General features: G+C 53.1%; 5 protein-coding genes across 5 annotated transcripts; 2 read left to right on the forward strand and 3 right to left on the reverse strand.

Annotated features, from left to right (window-relative positions):
• Nucleotides 1-970: 970 nt before the first annotated feature.
• CLUP02_04165 (uncharacterized protein) lies at nucleotides 971-4,582 on the forward strand (the record flags this gene model as incomplete). The annotated part of the gene is made up of 13 exons (XM_049283181.1): nucleotides 971-1,041; nucleotides 1,271-1,422; nucleotides 1,483-1,589; nucleotides 1,661-1,787; nucleotides 1,881-2,190; nucleotides 2,261-2,361; nucleotides 2,535-2,702; nucleotides 2,762-2,800; nucleotides 2,855-3,543; nucleotides 3,605-3,634; nucleotides 3,745-3,872; nucleotides 3,932-4,367; nucleotides 4,439-4,582. 13 exons carry the CDS (start codon nucleotides 971-973, stop codon nucleotides 4,580-4,582), a joined length of 2,502 nt encoding a protein of 833 aa, XP_049140324.1.
• Nucleotides 4,583-4,798: 216 nt separating this feature from the next.
• CLUP02_04166 (uncharacterized protein) lies at nucleotides 4,799-9,520 on the reverse strand (the record flags this gene model as incomplete). The annotated part of the gene is made up of 17 exons (XM_049283182.1): nucleotides 4,799-4,877; nucleotides 4,939-5,287; nucleotides 5,347-5,597; nucleotides 5,690-5,773; nucleotides 5,839-6,006; nucleotides 6,102-6,220; nucleotides 6,334-6,539; nucleotides 6,739-7,321; nucleotides 7,441-7,558; nucleotides 7,644-7,832; nucleotides 7,899-8,029; nucleotides 8,160-8,275; nucleotides 8,358-8,528; nucleotides 8,594-8,675; nucleotides 9,226-9,341; nucleotides 9,371-9,435; nucleotides 9,495-9,520. The coding sequence occupies 17 exons, from the start codon at nucleotides 9,518-9,520 to the stop codon at nucleotides 4,799-4,801; spliced, it is 2,853 nt and encodes a 950-aa protein (XP_049140325.1).
• A 186-nt stretch (nucleotides 9,521-9,706) lies between these two features.
• CLUP02_04167 (uncharacterized protein) lies at nucleotides 9,707-10,664 on the reverse strand (the record flags this gene model as incomplete). The annotated part of the gene is made up of 5 exons (XM_049283183.1): nucleotides 9,707-10,010; nucleotides 10,098-10,134; nucleotides 10,195-10,447; nucleotides 10,512-10,559; nucleotides 10,638-10,664. The coding sequence occupies 5 exons, from the start codon at nucleotides 10,662-10,664 to the stop codon at nucleotides 9,707-9,709; spliced, it is 669 nt and encodes a 222-aa protein (XP_049140326.1).
• A 1,546-nt stretch (nucleotides 10,665-12,210) lies between these two features.
• On the reverse strand, nucleotides 12,211-12,465 carry CLUP02_04168 (uncharacterized protein; the record flags this gene model as incomplete). The annotated part of the gene is made up of 1 exon (XM_049283184.1): nucleotides 12,211-12,465. The coding sequence occupies one exon, from the start codon at nucleotides 12,463-12,465 to the stop codon at nucleotides 12,211-12,213; it is 255 nt and encodes an 84-aa protein (XP_049140327.1).
• Nucleotides 12,466-16,433: 3,968 nt separating this feature from the next.
• CLUP02_04169 (uncharacterized protein) lies at nucleotides 16,434-21,207 on the forward strand (the record flags this gene model as incomplete). Its single annotated transcript, XM_049283185.1, has 4 exons — nucleotides 16,434-16,621; nucleotides 16,695-16,797; nucleotides 16,871-19,765; nucleotides 19,822-21,207. The coding sequence occupies 4 exons, from the start codon at nucleotides 16,434-16,436 to the stop codon at nucleotides 21,205-21,207; spliced, it is 4,572 nt and encodes a 1,523-aa protein (XP_049140328.1).
• Between the last annotated feature and the right edge of the window lie 565 nt (nucleotides 21,208-21,772).

Here is a 21,772-nt window from a genome sequence, read left to right on the forward strand (position 1 = left end):
CTGTAGTGTAGATAGGTATGTAAGGCAAGGCGAGTCTACCTAAATGTACTGTTTAACTCTATCGTTTTGTATTACTAGAGGATTGCCATAGTACATATAGACGCTACCCTGCCTTCGAATTCCGTATTATTTAACTTTAACCCTTTTTATAAGTTATTTATCCTTTTTTTTATTTTACCCTCTCTTTTATTAAGGGATTACTAAAATCGTAGTTTCGATAGTTTATTAATAAGCTAGTATTATTATTTAAAAATGAGTAACCTATTTTTATATATAAATACTAAGAGTCTTATTATTATAAAAATAATAATAAATATATTAAAGTATTTAAAAAAGCTTTTTAATAGATTTTTAATACTATTTAAAGTAATTATCTTCGAATTATAAAAAGAAGCTAAGGCGTTATATTAATATAGCCCTATTTATTTTATTAATATTAATAATACCCTTTTTAATATAAAATATATTAATAATACTTTATAATTATATTATTATATTTCGTAAATCGTACTTAACGTTAGTAAGGTTTTTAGTATTATTTATTAAGTTTTTTATTAAAGTCGTTGTTATAAAGTTAGTTTAGTTATTAATATTTTAATAAGTATTTTAATTTAGTATATTTAAAAGCTTTTATAACTTTTAAAAAGAGGTTTTTAAAAAACTTATAATTAAACTTTTTATTTATTATAAATAAAGTTATTATAATTAAAATTATAGCGCTATTTATAAACCTTAATAATAAGTAATTAGTAATATAATTTTTTTTCTATAATAAGCTTAAAAAAATATTTTAATTTAAGTACTAAGTAAGTACTATACTATTTTATTAAAACTATATTCTTATACTTATAACTTAAAAAGAATTAACTTTCTTTAATAATAAGGTACTTAGAGTCTACCTAATGTACTGGCGCGGCCGGGCTAAGGCAGAGAGGCAAAGCCAAAGCCAAAGGGTCGGTCGGGTCGGGTCATGTCAGCAACTATTCAGACAGCCTCCGTGGTGATTGCATACGCCACCGAGGAGGAAAAACCTCCCGTGATGTAAGTTGGTGTAGGTAAGTATTTCATTCGGATCAAAACGATGCGTCGTCGCCAGAGAGAGAGAGAGAGCAGAGGGCTTCGGTGGTGGTCTCTGTGCGCGACTTGACGCGCGCCCTCTCTTTACTCTTTCTCACTCATGTCCTCGTCTTCCATCTTTTCCTCTTACACACGTATCCCTACGCACATACACGCGCACACACATACACACACACACACACACACACACAAGCATAATTCTTGAGCATAAACACCTCCCATCGCAAAATCCGCAGTGTGTTACCTGCCAACCTCGGCTCGGCTGGGAGACAGACTGCACTATCCCGTCTACTCTTGACCAAAGAATCCCCAATGGGCCGCTGCCCACGATGGGGACCCCAGTCTGTCTCCCCTTCACTACGCAGTAGAATGAAATGGGCTGGCTACAGCAACAACCGTACCTAGGCCAAAGGTTCTTGGCCCCCTGGCCTGGGCACCGAGGAACAGAGGGGGGAAAGTGGGAGAACTACAGGAGACTCTGCCTAGGTACGCAGCACGCTACTCCATACTCGGTAACAAGAAGCAGAAAGAAGAAAGAGAAAGGGCGGGAGGGTAGGAAAAAAAAAGAAGCACCCAAGTCCAGGGTCAAGGGGAAAAAGAAGAAGAAGGACAAGGCAAGGCAAGGCAAGGCAAGGCAAGGCACCCGAGCCCGCGCAAAGTGGCGGCAAAGTCGATGACTGTAAAACCCATGCACCATGTCGATACCTGGCGTTGCAGCACGACAGATACGGAATTGGACCCCCCTCCCTCCTTACCCCCCCGGCTCTGCAGATCCCAGGGATTTCCTTGAACACAAGCCACAGCCAGCCAGACTGCCAGACTGACTGACTGTCCCAGCAGCGCCTCGCAGGACCATGGACGGGATGATGGGACACCAAAGTTGACATCCATCAAACAAGCCATTATGCTTCCCGTCCATCTCTCACACGCTCTCCCCGTCTCTCCATATGTCTCAGTGCCTCCTGGTGGTGGTGCTGTTTCTCCAAACAAGAAGAAACAAGGAATCGATCAAGCCACCCTGCCACTCAAGAAGAAGCACAGCCGGCCAGCAACGAGAAGACGGCAGAGAGGGCTGCCACTGCCAGGCAAACACCAGATGGCTCATAGCACATGGTGAAACTGTCACCGGCCCTCTCTCCACTTCCTCCCATTTCCCAACGCTGCCACACACACACACACACAGCACTTACGAGCAAAAAGACTTGGGCCACTCTGAGCTCCGTACCGGTCGGGAGAGCCAAGCTCATTGGCGTGGTCCCCTTTTGGGATGCCCTGCAGGCGCTTGTCTGTGCTCATCCCCACCTCTCCATTCCTAAGCCAGGCGTACTAGGTCTATATGAGAGGTGCTGCTCTGGTATCCGTATGGATACACATTGCAGTACCCATGTGTTGTAGAGTGCGGGCTCCCAGGGTTTGTTCAATCTTCATCTCACCAAAATGAAGACAAAGATCTCTAGCCTCTTTGGCTGCCAACGAGAGCACGAAGCCAGCTTCTTGCCACCCTGAGTTTTCGCTGCCTGCTAGGTTATTTTGTTGGTATGGCGAACTCGGTGTCAGTACCCTCTTCATGCAGAGTTGTGAGGACGCCTTCGATCCCCGTCCAAGGCCCAGACAACAAGGCATAGGTCGCGTAGCCGTACCGGTAGTCTATCTGTAGAGTAAGTCGCAGCCACGAGACCTGCAGTCGGCTGGTCTGTCAGTCTGTCCTTACCAGAGTCCAAAGGTCCGAAAGTCCTGCAGTAACGTCGACGGTCGACCACCACCGCGCTCTGCTTAGCCCGCAACCCGCCCCAGACCCCTGTCAAGGTCAAAACTAACGAGCAGGGGTACTCCATGACCAACGCGGACCCGGGTTTGACAAGCTGCCCTTTCTTTTGCACGGAGCAGATGCCAGGTCCCTTCGGATCAGGCAGAGTATCGAGCAGGTGGTCAGTCAGCGAACGATGTGTGGCCATCAGACAACTCTGTTCGGAGACTGGGCGGCCTTATGAGTACCGTGTACGGAGTACCTATGGGCTCTGGGAATACCCATCATGTTTCTCAAAGTGCAATCCTTTGTCAGAAAAGCGGCCGGCGGCCAGCTATACATCGCGTTTCCCGAGTTTGATGGAGGCTGATCAAAAACACCCGGCCAAACTACCGGTGCCCCGTGGTTATCGTACGTCGGCACGCATGCCGATGTCGCGAATTTGGTGCAAAGGAGAGAGCCGCACTCAAGGCCTCTATCCGTACCGCAGTAGTGTTTACCGCTTATCTATCTTCTTCACGCCTTCTGGAAGGGCGTCGGGATCTGAAGAAAAAACAAGTGGCAGTCAATTCCTGTGCCTGACCCGGTATCCTCATCAGTCGCGAAGGCATGGAAGACACCTACATCGCACATCGCCCAACACAAGATGCGCTGACCTGACATCCGACCTTCACACCCCGTCTCTTCCAGTATACACATTCGATTATCAGCTGGCAACCGTTTGCAGTTTGCTGTCAAGTGGCTCTTTTTCGCCACGGGCTGGGCTGCCACCCGAATGAGCCAAAGAACGGCCTCCTCCAAGGCCCGGTGGTAATCTCAAGCCACCGTCTTTGCTGGGCAGAAAAAAAGAAACTGGCGACTGAGAGGGAGAAGAGAGACGGGCCCCAAATGAGACGAAGAGACACACCTCGCCCCAGTAGGTGCCGCCTACCGAGTTTGAAAGCCAATCATTGTCCGTTCTTTGGGTCGGTCCCTTTGACCAGGGGTTGGCCTTGTCGGGTAGTGGACACTCGTCCCAGCGACACGCATACGCCTCCGTCACCTTCCAGTGAGATCCTCAGGGGCACGAATGCTCTCTTCCTCGATGTCCCCTGCGCAGCACACGAGTGAAAAGCTCCATCTTGATAGAAGAAAGACTGGCAGATGTCTCTTGCTGTTCTTATCCTGGCGGTGCTTTGAATGTGGCATATTTGACACACGCAAGCGCCAGCTTCTTGTCGCGATGCTTGATGGAGGCTCATGGCATGGGATACCCACACACAATGAGATGGGGGAGCTGGCTCCGGGACTCGAGCATGGTCCGGACCCACCACAAGGGGCGGGGGTCTGGCCCCCTTGCCCTTCCCGGGTCCTCGATTTGAGTGCGACGATCAGACATCTTCGACCGTATCAAAAGAGCTACCGTCTGTTGGACACTGTTTCCTCTGTCTTTGACGCAGTTGCAACTTGCGAGCTGTCGCCATCTAAGCACGCAAGCAGAAATTCGCGGCTCTTTCGACCGCTGTCAAATGTAGTGCGCGATGCGTATGCTTGGCTGAATAAGGTGATGCGATGGCAAATGGCCACAATCGTCCCCGATGCCCATCGATCTCAGCCAAGGGTGTGTGTCGTCAGATACGGGTGGTGTCTTTGGTGACGCCATTCCCTTGCCAATCGAGCCTCTCTGCCCGGTATGACAAAGTCCAAACTCATACCGTCATGTCCTCCGATGGAGACCAGCAGCCCTCTTATGCTGGTCACAAAGGTCGATCGATGTAGAGTGATTGAGTGATTGCTTGTTTTTTTGTTTCTTTCTTGTTGATGAGTGTTTTTGATCGTCATATCAACAGGTTTCTGTGCGTAGCTAGCTCCCGCACTGGCAGTTCGAAACTTTGGGGGGGGGACCCGCAGATCATCCAAGGTAAGTGGGCTGTTGGCATCCCAAATCCTGCCCAGGCATACCGAGACGCTTCACATTACCCTCAAGGTCCCGAGTTAGAGCATCATTTTCACCTTGAAGAGAGAAAGGTCGGTAGCGGCGACAGAGGCAACAGATTGTGCTCGAATCTGTCGGCTGTATGACCCTCAACCGTGCCGTTCAAGCGGGAACGAGAGCGCAAACTCTAAGCCCATACCAAGTCTCTGCTTTCGTCCTTTTCAACGTGTATCTCATGTCAATGGCCCTGCCGCTAGCCGGAATACACATGCAAAGGTAGAGGAGAGCACGGTGGCAATCCCATGACCCCGAGCGCATAAAAGCAACGGTGCCATCTAGATCACCAAGACCAGAGGGAGAAACAAGGTATTCTGGGATGGAGAGCGGAGGTGATTGAGTGAGTCGCTCTACGACAGGGATTCCCGCGTGGAAGCACAACAGCGAGCAGAAGGTTGGTAGGCACGTAGGTGGGTTGCTTGACATTATTCGCACTCGTTTCGTCTGCTTTTTTCTAGATGACCTTCCGTCGATGGAGGGAGAGATATCTTCTCACAGCCTTATGTTCATCGCAATGCAGGTGTCGTGGCCAACTCTTTGTGCTGCATACCCTGCCCTGGAGTGATTGGCAACATCAAGCCGGGCGGCGATCCCTGCGCAGCGTCCTGAAAAGAACACTCGACTGTGCGCCCTTCTCTCTTGCTCTTGAGAATCAGGCGTGCCAGGGTTTTTTCGAGCTGATGCGGCGTCGTACAGTCGGCTGCTAGCCTCGCTGCTTTCGCTGCGCGGTATGTGTGTATTACTTCGTGTTCTTTGGCAGCTCTCACAGCAGTGCTGCCTCGTTTCTGCATATTCATGACCCTGTCTGCCTGTCAGCCACTTTGGCTGGGGAAGCGGGGTGTGTGGCCCGAGGCGTAAGGCTTGGAACCAGAAACAGACGATTGACCGCGCACAAGTTCCCTTGCCGACTTGATTCTTGTTCCTTATGAATCTGAAAGAATTCTTTACCTGTGAGGAATGTATCTTCCGCCCAAGTTCTAGAAGAAGTGGTTGATGCGACAGGATTCAACTCATACTGTCGATAGTACTCCGTACTCTGTACTGCCACTCGGAACCCTGGCGGTGATCGTTGCAGACACGGGCCAATAATAGGAAGCAACGATTCAACGTCTGCACGAACGTCGACAGGAAAAGTTCAGAACAACGGTCAATCCTCCGAGCTGGACCGGGCGAGAAATATAGCTCTCGTATCTTCTCCAGACTGGACCAGCTGATGATGAGGTTTGTTCGACGACTGCCATTATCGAAGCGTGGAATACGAAAGAGGAAAAAAAGAAATAGATCCAGCGCAGCTTTGGTACGCACACCAGCTGCCTCGAACCATTGGAGCTGTTTACCGGATCAAGGATCTGGCTGATGGTGTTGCCAACCCCTGCTGGGCTGAGAAGACCCCGAAGATGCAGCGCCAATGAACGGGTGATGTGCTAGTGAGGCGATCGACTTGACCGAGACTGGATTGTCAGCCACGCGCACGCCAGTACAAAGTAGCCTGCGCCTCTTCCATCTGGCGGCCCCCCCCCCCCCCGGGGAGTGTCACTAGTTCGAGCACCCACGCCATCAGATAGTAGTGCGAGTGGCCACTTGGTGAAGGCGTTGACCGGCTGGCGACATGGGGAGCCAGGAGGACAATCTGCCCTTCTGCCACGACTCTTGGCCATACATATATTGAATGGCATGCGTGGTGGCGATGGCTCATGATTATATGATGACAGAGCGGTGGTCTTTCAGAGCTGCCGGGGGTTTCTAGTGGCCATCGAAGAAGCGGTAAGTAGGAAGACTTTCTTCAGGCTCATCAAATCGAAAAGCAACAAGGGCGAGGCGAGAAGTCGGTGCGAAAGCAGAAAGACATGTTGAACAAAGATTGGCCCGACGGATCCAGGTCAAGCCCTCCCCCCCCCTTTTGAGCACCCCCCCCGTCTGTTGTATGCTGGGCCGTCCACACTTGAAACGGATGTGCTATTTTGGCGGCCAAGGTACGCGGCGGGCAGTGGGGCACCTGGCATAATCTGATGAAGCCTTCTCTGGATTTGTCTGTGTCTGTGTCTGCATCTGCTACGCGGTGCCTGAAGGCTGTCTGTCTGTGTCTCCGTCTGTCTATCCTTCTCGGTTCTTGCAGCATCTGTCAATCGGTGCAGTGCGTTTTGGGCGTGCAGCGCCGCCAGCTGGTACAAGGTGCGGCACGTCTGCGACACGTCTAGGCCGGGTGCTGCTGCAGAGATATTGGAAAAGAAGCAGTGTGGCATGGTCCAGGTGAGAGGGACGGGGATGGTCTGGAGTCGAGGGGCCGCAAAAGGAGCCAAGCGCAGCGGAAGACGCTTTGCTTTTCTGACATGGCCAGACGATTGTTTGGCAGAAGAAGAGCCCCACTTCCGGGAGCTGGTCCGTTGACTGTCCTTCACCTTCCCGCCCCGCAGCTGTGATACTGACAACTCGCCCGCTGCGACGGTGGAGGAGATGAGCTTTGTGGCCGACACTTGATGAGATAGAGTCTTTTGATACTGTGCATTGGTGAGGAGGGGAGCCTTCTGGCAGTCCTGATAGCAAGAGTGTTCGGGTTGTTAGCCACCTGCATCCATGCAGTTGAAGCCAGGAGGCCGTGATTGCGGTAAGGTGACGAGTTGGAACCTGTTTCTTAGTCAGGGACGGGAGGCCATAGGCCAGAATCGGATCCGGAAGAAAGAAAGATGATTGCAATAGTGGTGGTGGTTGAGTCGAGGACTGAGCTCCCGTCTAAAGCCATAAGTATGTGCAACTTGACGCGGCTGGAACGAGACGAGTCTGGGGACGTAACCTTATTGCGCGTGGTCCAGCCAGTCACAGTCTTTTTTTCCTACTCAACGGTCTGACAACCGGAGGCTCGAATGTAGAGAAGGATGGGAATTTTTTCTCTTCCTTTCTCTGCGGCAAAAACGGCCGAGAAACGAGGTAGCATGGTTAAGTAGAGAGACTGCTTGGTTTGTTCTCGTGATCATGTTGGTCTGATGGGGGCAAGAAAAGCCAAAGGTTGAGGATATCTGCCCGAGTCTGGTATCGCGACTGGTTTCTTGGCATCCGAGGAGCAAAAAAGGAAGAGAGAAAGGAGAGCAAAGAAGCAAAAATCACCCCTCAAACACATAAAAGAGAGACAACCTTAGCCGTTGGTCGCGCGAGACAGAGGGGGGAAGCGTGCTCTGCGTAACCATGACTTGTCGCCGTTGCTCGCGTCGCCCGTTTACTGCCCACATATCGCAGCACTAGAATGATGTAATCAGAATTGGAAGGCGGCGAGGACGAGAGCAAAGGCAGGCACGCAAGAGTCAGGAGTTGGCAGGCACGATTCGACGAAAGGCGAGTTGGGTTGGGCGGACACACACACCTTCACACTTCCTCTCTCAGCATCCATTCAGAAGCAACGGGACGCCAAGTATCAGTCACCGGTAAGGTTAGGCAAGTACCGAATGGGATCCAGACACATCGTGATTGGGCCTGACCGAGAGTCTCTACACACACACAGTAGAGAGAAGGACGGGAGAGTGAAGGGGGGAGGGGGGCGTGATTGGAAGTACCCAAGTATCCAGGTACCTTCACAATGAGAGGGGGTAGGGTGTGGGTAACGAATGAAATGGAAGGGAAAGAGGGAGTGGAGTGGAGGGGGGAACTTTCCCTTGGGGCCTTTCCTGCCTCTGGTCTGGGTTGGGATTTTTCCCCCTCTTAGCTGGAGATCCTCTGCAACGACCAGCTGCCACTCCCCGTCTGAGAGGCAGGCACCTCACCTCACAGCAAAGCGAGGCAAAGGTACCTGGGACACCAAAAGGTACATATGGATCCTCTTAGGGGCGATGATGCGCAGATGGGTGGGCAAGCAAACTGCACTACACTGTACCACATATAGGCACCATACTCACCAAATTCTCATCATCGTGTCCTGTTTTTTTTTTCCTTTTTTCAACGGTTGGAGGATATACCCAATCCAGAGAGTAATCAATTAAACAGAAAGCCGTCTATAGATCTCGTCCAAAGTATCTGGAAATGATTCTTGGCAGAAATGAAATTGACAATGCCCACGGACAAAAGTCTCTCTCTTTTATTCTCCCTCACAATTAAGGTAGCCTCACCATGATTTTCTCCACGACGGGGCCAAAAAGTCAACCTTAGAAAGCGGGTAGATTACAACTGGCAGAAAAAAAAGAGAAAAGCCCCAGCACAAAGGAGAAGAAGAAGAAGAAGATTCGCAGATCTCTCTCGTCCGTTTGATGTCTCGACTCTCCCAAAGTCCAGGGCCCCAAACCTGCCAACCAACACCTTGTTTCTTTTTAGGTTGGAGCCGGTTTGGAAGAACCTAATTAATTCCACCTCAGGTCCCTGACTTGATGTCCACGGGCAGCCTTTACACTTTCCTCCCCCCCCCCCCCCCGGTTACCTACATTACCTTATCCCATATCTACCTTACGGTCGGTGTATTTCGTACGGGGATGCGGATCCCTCCACTTGCTTCAGAGCCTCTCTGTACGAAGTATGACTCTTGACTCTTGCATCTCTCTCTGATCCAACCAACACCCGACGGGACTGACTGCTCGTTAGTCATCCACCATCACCAAGACCACCAAACCGCCAGCAGTCAATCACCTTATATCTCTGCGACGTTTCTCCGAGGCTCATACTGCTCAACTGATGCAGTGTGATGAGATGGGCAATCTCTCATACTTTTTTGTGTGACACTTTTGCTTGTGCTCATCTCGCCGCATTGAGAGAGAGTGAAGCACCTTATTTTGGCACAAGGTTTCGTAGTAAAAGCGTCGTCGCGCGCGCAAGGCCCCAATCTAATGGCCGTCCCCCCCGTTCAGATGATTGCCCCCAGCCGTTGCCTTTGAAGGGTCCCTTTACTTCCCCCCCCCCCCCCTTCCAAACACCCAAACGCTGACCCTGTGTGTTCACTCGGGTCTGCCTGCTCTGAGGTGAGTGTTGTTGTCGATTTTCGTTTCTTTGGGGGCAGGCACTCTCAGATGCAGTATGTGGTGAGTAAGGTGCACGGCCTGCGCCAACCGCAGAGTGCCCGCGGATGGAGGAGGAATGAAGGGTACGGAGTGCGGACCGTCGTCGAGGAAACCTGACATGAACCATGATGGTCTCCCAGGGCCCGGCCGGATCCCCGATCGATCATGGTGGGCAAGTTTAGTCGCAAAATATGAATGAGAGAGGGAGAGAGAGAGGAAGATGAAGAGGGGATGCATCTGGCTGGCCTTGATGCAGTGAGTAGCGTGTGAGTGCGACTCGAGACATGATAAGGCGGATGATCTTTGCTACACCCCGAGATCAACTTACTCGGTGAACGATCCGTAGTGTAGGGCAATAGGGCCAACTGCGAGTCTGCGACATGCAAACATCCTGGTGTCTGATCATGCCTTGCCCGCCGGCACACTTCTCAACACCTGCTGCAGGTAAACAGTAAACTTACGAGACCAGATTGGGACCGTGATACCCAGGCCTCGATGCTGTGGCCCCGAACAAAGCCCATCTGGACCCCGGTTCGGAGCCGCGGGAGACATGTCGTCCGGGGTTGGTTGGCGATGGCTGGACGGAGCATCGTCCGTAGACTTGAGAATAAACATGTTAGGCTGACGGGTTCCCGTTGAGGCTGGAGACGCGGCGTCGCAAACCCGGGTGGCGCCAATCTACCTACTTCACTTTGTCAGTCACGAACTGGTCAGTTGGGATGTCCCTATCGCGTCTCTGTACGAATACAATGATTCGTACTGTGGTATATTCTCGATGCCAGACGGCAGTCTGCAGAGGTGGACAATGTGGCAGTGGTGGGTGGGCACTAAGGATACGTACTACGTAGCTTGGCTGGAAATCTGGGACTCGCAGGGTGCTCGTGGCCCCGTGCATCCGTGCCTCCGCGCCCTTGTTATTTTCTCCTCCCGGCACGCATGTACTTCGTCCCGTTTCGCTGCAACGCTTTCCTCATATTGAGATGGATCGATGTGGATGAGCCTAATACCAACGTCCATTCCTTGGTCCTGGTCCTGGTCCTGGTCTTGCGGCTTACCCGTCGTCTTGGGCCTCCCCGTTGAAAGTTCCAACGTTCAACGCATCTCCAACTCGCACACTGCCTTTTTTTTTTGTCGCCTCTGATAGAAGCCAGATGACACTTTTGAAAAAAAAACAAGTACGGGATTGCCAGCAGATACACCGCCAGGTCACGTCTCCATACCACCGCGGTCACTTGGCACAAGCTCAGGTACCTCCTCCCACCTTGTGAGAAGCAGGCCGTCACGGCTTGATCATTTCAGGTCTAGCGCCCATGTGTGCAATCGAACTAGACAAGGATCACCCTGGAGTACTTCGTGCAGCGTGTTGGGGGGGAAAAGCAGCAACTTGAGCCACGAGCCGTGAGCCTCGAGCTTTTTTTCGAGCCTTTTCTCTCTGTCTCCCTCTCTGTCTCTCTCTCTTTCCTCTCTCAGTCTGTGTGGTTTGCGTTCCGGTTCTTTGAGAGGGTCCCGTTCCGTCTCTGCTAGGTGGGCGTGCCCTTCCTGACCACAATGAGACGCTACACACACCGCGAATCAATTTTTGCATGGCTTTCCCCCTGCTACAGACGCCATGTGAGGTTCTCTAGTGCGCAAAGTACCGGCTTGCGGTCAAGATTCTTCCTCGCCAATGACCTCTGGTCTGTACTGCGTAGTCTGTAGTCTGTACAGTACGGATATGCAAAGCATCAATGCAAGGGCAAATATCCCCTGCTACGTTGTTGTGTTTGCAGCTCCTTCTTCTCAGTAGGCACCTCGGCTTTGTCTCCCATCAGGTGTACCTGACAGGAGCAGGGACACCAGTGTGACGGGGACAAGAAGAATAAAGCAACGAAGCGCCGAAACGTGAATTGGGGGATGCGTGGGCGGGAAGGACTCGGACTTGAGGACCATGTTGCTGGGTCGTGAGGATCTGTGGGAGAGACAAGACGACGGGCGAATAGGAATGACAAGAGTGTGACGGCAGAATGGTTCAACTGGTAATCGGAAGTAGGAAAAGGAACAGGAATGAAAACTTACTTGCCCACCTGGGAAGCAAGACGAGAGGGAAGGGGATAAGAAGAAATGAGGCAAAGACAAACGAGGCTCGGTCTAGGAAAAAGGTTGACGGTTGGCCTGCATCTATTCCAACACTATTACGGGGCAGGCCGCCTATGTATCCGTTCGCACTTTGTTAGGGTGGGAGGAACTCGTCAATGGGCCAATGTCTTGCCATGGCTGGACTCGGGAGAGACATTGGATTGTATCGACGGACCGAGTGTTGATTCTGCCAGGCTTCAAGAATGCGCGGCGTAACCATTGGAAGCTGCAGAAAGTCGACGACCACCTCAGAGAACCCGGCGCAGAAATGAGATGGAATGTAGAAAGGGTCTGTTGGTACTAGGTAACTAGGAATGGCCCAGCTACTAACTGGTTCTTCGTACGAAGACCGAGATGAAGAATTGGGGACGTCGAAATTCCTCTACATTCCTTTGCCTCTCGCATCGCGGATTGCCCGGGGCAGGTCCCTGGTAACTGGGAACAGACGAGGTGCCGTGGATGGTGGCGTAGCCTTGCCGGTCCTTACCGGCTTGCCTTGCCCTGCTCACCGGGTGATGTAGGTAAATCACTGGCGAGCGAGACGCGTGACTGGGGGGTTTTTGAGAGATGGCCATGGCCATGGGATTTGCTCCTCCACGATCTGCTGGAGAGAGCTCATGGTGATCGTCGCATCGCAATGTGGCATAACAGTCTGGTGAATTGATGGTGGGTATCCGGTACGTGGCTCATCCAGGCTGAGCATCTGGAGGGAGATGAACAGCAGTACTCTGTCCTCGGTACTCTATCCGTATATTCGTGAGTAATCATGACCGCCCCCGAAGCTGGAAACCTTTTGGAATGGCCTCGGAGGGGGGCAGACAGAAGAAGACGGCCAAGGCAAGACCAAGGCAGGGTACATCAGACATACGGGGTCCGGTATCGAGGTTGGCTCTGACCCTGGCCCCCGGCACTGACCCCTTCGGTCTGTCTGTACTTTGTACCGTCGTCGGTTGGCATGGAGTGAAAGAAGCTCTCCAAAGGTTAGATGAAGCAGATGAGGCGAGGACACCACCACACTCGCACCATGTCGTTCGTCAACGTCGTTCGTTCCCGGAGCGTTATTCTGATGCGCCTTGGATAGGCGTCAAGGTATGTCTCCGTACCACATACGCCTAAGGTGTTTAGGTGTACATGGTAGATATCGGTTCTGGCTGGATGTCAAAGGCTTACCCGGACGGCCTGGGCTCGAGGTACGAAGTACACACAGAGTCTAGAGTTGGCTACCAGGTTGTGTCGTGTTAGCACCCATGATACACATACAGTCAAGAGTATCGCGGACCATTGTTGACCGCTTCCTACACCGCTGCGCTGATAGACTGATACATGTTAACAAATGCTGGGTCTCTTTTTTTTCCGCATCAGTCTCAACCACTGGAGATGTCGCTGCGAGGATATAGGACTTCAAACCAGGTTCAGGCGATGTGCAATAGGAACTCGGAGAATGAGTAAGAAATGGTACGGATAGAGTGGCAGAGAGGGCTGCTTGCTGGTGGCATTACACAGTATGGGCAACGGGGAGTGAGAGATGGAGGCAGACGGAGAATGTGCGTCGTGTGTCCAAGGTATCTTGACCGCACCCCCCTGTCACTAATACCACATCAGCCCCCCTCCCCTCTCACAATCCACGTCCCAGTCCCTGCCCTGCCTGTCTGGTCTGGTTTTCCCCTCTCAGAGTGCCAGAGTGCAAAAGAGTATTAGATTCTGCGAATATGTGAGGTAGATGAGGTACAGACTAAGGTATTCTTTCCTAAAGCCCGAGGGCGGGAAGCCAGGAACCACATGAGAAATGAAATAAAGTATTGGATAGGTAGAATAAAATAAAAAATCACCAACTGCGCAAAGGAAAGAAAAGGAAAGGAAGGAAGAGGGTCCCCCATTTTCGCCAGGTGCCCACTTTAGCCCGCCTGGCTTCCCTTCCCTTCCCTTCCTTCCTTCCTTCCCCCCTACCTCTGTACGGATGGATACCTACGCAGTACATACTATGTAGAAAGGTACTCCGTACCTTGCCCGTCTTTCCTCGTCCATGTTTATCCCCCCTCCCCAGTCTTCCAATGCCAGTCTCCATTGCACCTCACAGTCCAGTCCATATTCTGATGCCAATGCAGTCGGTGTTGGCGAGCAGGCGCGCGCTGGTTGGCAGGTCGTGATGGACCGCAAAAAAAAAAAAAAAAAAAAGATGGGCTGCGGCGGCTGCCCTGTCTTTTGCATGCCGGTATTGCTGTGCAGCGCTTGCCCTGGTGCGAAGTGTGAAGTGTGTACCTTTTCGTCCCAAGGTACCTTTCCTACCTTACTGCCCAAGGGTACGGGCTCGCTGCCCACCCGGCCCTCACCTCAAGTTCAACTTACACCGAATGCCCGGCCCTCATGACCAAGACCATTCTCTCTCTTGCCGGGACGAACGGCCGCAACCTTGTTCAAGTATTCAAAGCACAGATACGGATAGAGACTTATACGGAATCAACATCTGGCCTACTTTTATCAATTGAAAAGTGGGAAGAGAACACCAGAATTACGTCCAGTAGAAACTCCCGTCTCTCCCTCGCCAACTTCAGGTACCTGAGGTGGTGACGAACCCTTGCACGTGAAGTGAGGCAAGGTACCTGGTGCACCTTCCTAAGCTCACCGGTACCTGGCTGTTGCGGCTTGCCTGCCTCTTGTTGCTCCTGCTGCGCTGCCCTGCTCTTTCCCACAGCTACCTCCCACCCCCCACTTCCAGATTAGCACCACACCCCCTCCTTTACAGGCTCTCGTCCAATCATCTCTCACCAATCCGCGCTGTCGTCCACTCATCGTCGCACGCCCTCCCCTCTCCACCTGCGCATCTCGCCGCCCTGCAGGCCCCATCCAAGCCCATCCTCTCTTCTCTCTGTCTGGTCTCCCACCACCACCCACGTACTCACGCTCATGGTGCCAGGCACCTCGTCTCCAGTCACTCTCACAGTCTCACTCACATCCACCACCACCACCACCACCAGACCTGCTTCTTCACTGCGAGCGCCCTCTTCCTCTCTCTCTTCGCCCTACCTTACCTACTACCATTCTATTCGTACGAATACACACCTACTTACCTGCTCCGACCTCCGACCTCATCCTCGTCCACCTTGCTACGGATACGTCCTCCCTCCCTCCCTTTCTTTCTCTACACACGACTAGGTATTCTGTCACCACCTCTCCTCCTCTTCCTCCGGGCCCTCCTTCTCAGCAGTCAGTCGCCTGGTCGCCCCTCTTCTTTGGGAGAATGGTTGGAATCCCCTCCTCTTCTTCTCTCTTCTCACCTTGCTCATCTGATTCACTCCAGAAAAAGGTGAACGAGCGTTTATTCGCGATATAGGGCGATTACGACGACAGCTTCCCACCTCCATCTCCTCGTCCAGTTGTCGTTTCAGCCACCCTAGTCGACCGTCGACCACAGGCAAAAATAGGCTCCACGCTTAAAAGGGCGCCAATCCTGAGCCCACCAGAACCTAAATCAACTGGCACTGAGCGAGCAAAGCCCATCTCCAGGAGGCTCCACCACGCCCAACGATCCCGTCCTCTGCCGTAACCCATTGCTCACTGCACTCACCACACGCACCACGCACGCACGCACGCACACACCTCTTCTCTCTCTCTCTCTCTCTCTCTATCTCTCGCAGCAGCCATCTCTTCCACCTCTTTTTCTCTTCCTACAACACACTCCACACGGCCGCTCCGTCGTTGTTGTCGATTTTTCCTCTTTTCTTCGTGAGCTTCTCGTCGCACTCGTCGCCGCTGTTCACCAATCCAGAATTTGGCGACGCCTGCAGAGACGACAAGCTTGTATTGCATAATTTGCTACGCACAGTACCGTCCTGTTTTCGCAGACCACCCCCGGCTCGCTTTGTCTCGACCTGCGGCTGTCCACGCCCACCCTCCACTCTCTGGAATTTCCGCCGCTCCTGGACGGACACAACCGAAACCACAACAACCCACCACCGACAGCCACCTCTCGTCGCGGGTCATTTGCTCTTCACTCCTCTCTCCAGTCGAGTCGTCTGCATCTTCCTTTCTCAAACTCATGCCACAGCGACTGGCGCAACATCCAAAGTCGTTGCTGAACCAGGCGCTCGGGTCCCTTGACGACTCCACGTAATCTGCGTGAACGAAAAACACGAGACGAGACCGCCGAACTACCACCCACACTTGCCTCGTCATCCTCCTCACTACTCCTGGACGCCCACCGACGACGAATAGGATTTTTGCGTGGCATCGCAACAACTCATACGAGCGCAACACCGGCTTTCCCGTCGCTTACCGCACCCGACTAGCTCCTTCATGCCTGTCGCAAGTCGTTAGGCACCCTGCAGGCAGTCAACGGCTCCGTGCCTCATTGTTAAGAACAAAACCAGACCAGCAACACTTCTAAGCTTTGGACCTTTCAACTCGATCAAACTTCTCTCCCACCATTCCGACCACTGGACCGCAGACCTCATCACAGCAGTCGATCGAAGGTCCCTGGTCCATTGCCGACCGAAACGATCGGTTCTCGAATTGCCGTAGAAGACTTGTGTAAAACCCGTGGAAAGCGGCCATGGCCGCGAACATGCAACACATGGCGGGAGCGGCGGGAATGATGCAACAGCAACCGCCGCGTCCCCGACCCTCCCAGGTTCAGTTGAACCAGTTTCTTTACCAGACCATGCTCGCCCAGCAACAGCCTCACACAGGCTGGCAAGCTGGCGTGGCTATCCAGGAGCGCATGATCAAGTGCCATAACTTGTACGTTGAGTCCGACTTTCACCCTCTGACTTGCCCTGTGTCGCGCCGTGACTGACACGACGTTTTTCTCCAGGATCACAAACATTGGCCTTGCCGTGCCCAGCATAGATTTCATGAAGGCGGCAGAAGTTGGCGTAAACTTCGAGCGCGATGCCTTCAACAAGTGTCAAGATAAGGTAAGAATTTGAGCGAAGAAGTTTCGCCATGATGTCTCTCCACCACTAGGGAAACACTAACATGATGATGTAGGCTCAATACGAGGCCCAAATGAGCAACAAGACGAACGAGTTCTTCCGACGACGACAGGCGAACGAGCAGACCATGACCAGCAATCTCCAAGCCCAAGCTGCGGCACAGGCTCAACAACAGCTCATGATGAACCAAAACGCGGCTATGCAGAACCAGATGGGGCGAGGAATGGGCCAGAACCAACAGCAGGGCTTCCAGCATCTCCAGCACCAGATGCAGGCGTCGCAGATTCCTCAACAGGGCCAGATGGGTGTAAACATGGGAAACCAAGGTGGCCAACCGATAGGGCCCAACCAGCAGATGTTCCAGATGCCCGGTGGACAAGGACGACCACAAAACGGCATTCCCACCGACGCCTCAAACCTCACACCGCACGATCAGCAAAAGGTGATGGAACTCGCCCAAAAAATGGCATCCGCCTGCCCCGATCCCCAGAAGAATCACTACCGCAATATTGTGCAGACCCGGGTTGCACAGAGGGCACAGGAGTACACCGCTCAAGGCAAGGATCCGGTCTTGATCTGGTTCCAGCACCAGGCCTTCCAAGGCCTGTCAAAAAACGCCGCTCTGGCCAGGCAGCGACAGCAACAGGGCGGCATGCCGCCCAACATGAACCCTGCTCAAGCCCAAGCCATGATGCAAGCCGGCAGAGGACAAATCAATCCGGCGATGATGAACGCGGCAAATATGCAGTCTGGCAATGGGGACTTTGGCCAGTTCACCATGGAGAGCATCATGAACCAACAAAAGGCGGGCATACTAGCCCAGGAGCAAGGCCAGATGGTCGTACCTGCGAGCAACGGCCCAGCGCGCAACGCCACGCCGCAACCCATCGCTGGGGGTCAAGGTCAGGGAATGCCTAATCAACCTGGACAGAATCAAACACCGCGACCAAACCAGGCTCAGCAACAGTTGAGTATGCAGCAGGCGCAACAACTCAAAATTGAGCAACAGCAGTCGCAACACGCGGCACAGATGCGTGCTCAACAGCAAGCCAGACAATTACAGGGGCAGCCGAACGGTCTCGGTGGCGCACCGCCATCCCAGAGCCCGGGTATGAACACCCTGAACACCCCCATGCGCCGTCCTCCGAGTGCCATGAATCCCATGGAAGGCCAGAATGGGCAACAGGCAAATGGTCCCTTTGCTGGCACTCTCGACCCCCGTTTCAACCAGGGCAACCAACGGCCGATGGGCGCAGCGGGCAACATGAACATGACCAACACCCCGCTTTTCCACAGCATGATGGCAAGCATGAATCCCGAGCAAAGGCAGGCTGTCCACGGTCTGCCACCAGACAAGCTGAACGAAGTCATGCAGAAGTGGCAGGAGCAACAGCGCAAGATGCAAATGAATGCTATGGGCAACCCAGGCCAGATGCAGGGTCGACCAGGGCAACTTGGACAATTCAACGTTGTCAATGGCAATCAGTTCATGAACAACGGCATGATGCCTCAGCAAGCGCAACCAGGTGCTCCTGCTCCTAACAACCAGCAGCAACTCATTGCCCAGCAACAGCAGATGTTGAACCGATTGAGGAACCAGCAAACACCTGTAGCACCGGCTCACCAAGTCATGATGGACAGCATGGAGCTACCGCCACCAGTCCTCCAGCAAGTAGGAAACCAGCTTCGCGCTCCTCCTGAGTTACGCAAGTGGAAGGACCTACGACAATGGCTTGCACAAAACCCCGTACAGCCACAGTTGCAACAACATCTCGAGAGAATTCAGAGATCGCAGTTCGCGACCTACATGCAGAGGCAGATGGAGAAACGCAATCAGCAGCAGGCAGCAGCGGCGGCAGCGCAGCAGCAACAAACGCAGCAACCGCAACCGCCACAATCTCAGCCGCCTCAGCAGGTCCCGCCACAGGCTCAACTACAGCAAATCGCACAGCCGCCTCAACAAGCTCAACCTCAAGGACCAGCGCAGCCACAACAGAATGGGATGCAGCCCGGCAACGGCGTACAGAATCCGCAGGCACCCAACCAACCAGGCATGCCGCCTGGCATGCCGAGTATTCCAGCTCACATGATTCAAGTGACGCCAACTGATATCATGAACGCTCGCAAGGCGAACCCCAAGATTGCTAGCCTTACCGACGATCAACTGAGACAGTTCATCATCCAGATTAAGCAACGGCAGATGGCTGCCGCGATGCAAAAAGAGATGGCCATGCGCCAGGCTCAATCACAAGGGCTACCGGCGCCGGGAGGACCAACCATCCCAGTGTCTGCACCTCAACCACCTCAAATGCCACAGCCCGGTATACCCGCAAATATCACCCCGACGCCCGCGCAAGCGCCACCGGCACCGCCGAAGCAGCAGAGCGCTACTCCTGATCAGAAGGCTGTTGCCAACGCCGCGGCACCACAGAACAACACCAACAACAACAACAACCGTCCGGCCTCGAGCAACCAAGCACAGCCTCCGAATCCCTCGCCTGCGACGCAGCAGAAGAACCTCAAGCGACCTAGCACTGACGAGCCTGCTGACGTCCCTCAGGCATCTCAGCAGCCTCAGAGGCCGACTGCCCAACCAGGCCAGATGCGCCCGTTCCCGAACTTTACCCCAGAGCAAATTGCGGCCATGAATCCCGAGCAGAGGGCCAAGTACGAGGCAATGAAGAGTCGTCAACAGGCCATGCAAGCTGCAAGCTCGGGCATTGCACCTACGGAGAACGACTTTGACAAGCTCAGGCGCATCGGTCAAGAAGAGCAGAGGTTGATGATGACGGAGCATATGCCTGATATCCCCATGTCACCAGAGCAGCGTACAGAGACTTGCACCAAGCTCATGAAGATCGTGGTCGACATGGGCAAGATTGGAAAGGCCCTGGGACGCTGGTATGCCGCAACTCGTGATGATCAGCGCGCCAAGAGCTATTTCCGAGCTGTAAGTGGACAATCATGCGCGTTACTGGACGTTGACAATTTATTAACATGATCTAGCGACTCCGTATGATCAGACAGTTCACCGACGGTGAACACATGATGAACCCGAAGCCAGTCTTCAGTGTCAGGCCCGCCGAGATCGACGAGGTTCGTCGACTCCTCGAGAGCATGGCGCGCGACTGTGCCTCCCTCGGCAAGAAAGCCGGTGCCGTGCCACCACAGCAAGGCCAACCCGCAGCGCCGAACCAGGCCGGTGCTACTCCTTCTCAAAGCGGGCAGGTGACGCCATTGAGTGCGGCCAACTTGGAGAAGCAGACCAAGGCTTTGAACAATATGCACCAGCGGTCCAACAGCAAGAGCGGGGCCCCCCCAGCTGCACCAACGACGAGCCAGCCTCCATTCCCGTTTAACGCAACCTCTCCGCATGGCGATCCTACTTACATGGACAGGCCAAAGGTGAACAGGGACAACCTGAAATTGCCCAACCCGCGAAAGAAGGCCAAGACTGGGGCGCAACCGACGCCGCCCCAGCAGCCGAGCCAGACAACCCCGTCGCCCCAGATCAGCAAGTCTGGTTCCCCGGAACTTAAGAGGCAGGCCATGCCCGAACCCAAGGCGCCGCCAAAGCCCATGTTCTTGTGCCCCGAGGCAGACTGCGAGATGGCAACAACGGGCTTCCCTTCAGAGCAGGCGCGACAGACGCATGTTCAAGAAGAGCATGTCAAGCCTCTGGAGGATCCCATGAAGTTCATGCAAGAAAACTTGGCTCTCTCTTTGGGATTGGATGCCAACGGTCAGGTGCCAGTCACTGCACAACCAATGGGCCAGAACGCATCCAAACAAGGCCAAACACCAGCCAGCAATCCGGGTGCAACGCCAATGTCTCGAGATGCGTCGATGCAGCGTACGGGCAGCAAGGTGGGAGGGAAGGCACAGGACAACAAGCTTGCGGTTGGCAAGACGGACAACACTCCCAAGATGGAGAACAAGCAGCCCGAGATGGCGGCGGCACCGGCTCCGACGATGGACGCGTGGGCAACGACGGTCAACCCACAGAGCCTGTTCAACAACCTCGGCAAGTTCGAGCTCGGCGCCAACGGAGTCATCAGCGACATGGCCGTGTACCGGTCACAGACACCGAACGATACACCCGAGTCGAGCAAGGACAGTGGATCATCGGAGCCCAACAGCGATATTTCAGAGGGTGTCCACCTGGACATTGACCTCAACTGGCAACCAGTCGACATGGACGTGCTTCTTGATATGAACAACATCAACATGGACGGACTTGACGGCGGGGCCGAATTTGAGGGGCTGATGCTAGAGGAGGCGATGGCGCCGATGGAGCAGTTCCCTAACTGGGATGAAGTGACGAATGACTTCAACAAGCCGTTCCAGTTCGACAACAGCCTATACTCACTCGATGTCTCGTCGTCGATGTGAAGAATACAGACGAGGAGCAAAGTGACAAGGAGGAAGCTGAAAGAGGATTAAAAAAAATTAAAACAAAAAAAGTGACCGACAAATACGATGGGAAGCGGATGCTGGATACCCCCGGGAGAGAGTTCCACGAATGACGACCAGCCGGTTCATTGGATGGGTGGGCAAGGTTAGCATTGGGAAAAGCAAAGGGTTCGGCGTTCCTCCGGCAGAGTTGCAGACTGGCTCAGTGTGCAGGCTCTGGGCTGGTCTCTTTTCGAGCGTTTGTGGTTTTTTCTTGATGGTATACGGAGAAAGTTGTTTGCCTGGGTGGTTTGAGGATGCGACGAAGATGATTACATTTCACTTCTCTTTTCTTTGCTGTCTTTTGAAGATTATTTCATTTGGAGAGACAGCTACTTCTACATGTTGTATGTATCGGAGGAGGGGAGGCCGAATTGATTTAGTTAGTTTCCTTGGCGAGGACGAAAGCGTCAGCGCAACTCTCGCAAGGGCGAGAGGAATGATACCCGAGTTTACAAACGAGCGTCTCGTGAGAGTGTGATTGTGAGATGTTGCCATGTCCGAG

This window comes from Colletotrichum lupini, chromosome 2 (genome assembly GCF_023278565.1).
Source record: "Colletotrichum lupini chromosome 2, complete sequence".
Lineage (NCBI taxonomy): Eukaryota > Fungi > Ascomycota > Sordariomycetes > Glomerellales > Glomerellaceae > Colletotrichum > Colletotrichum lupini.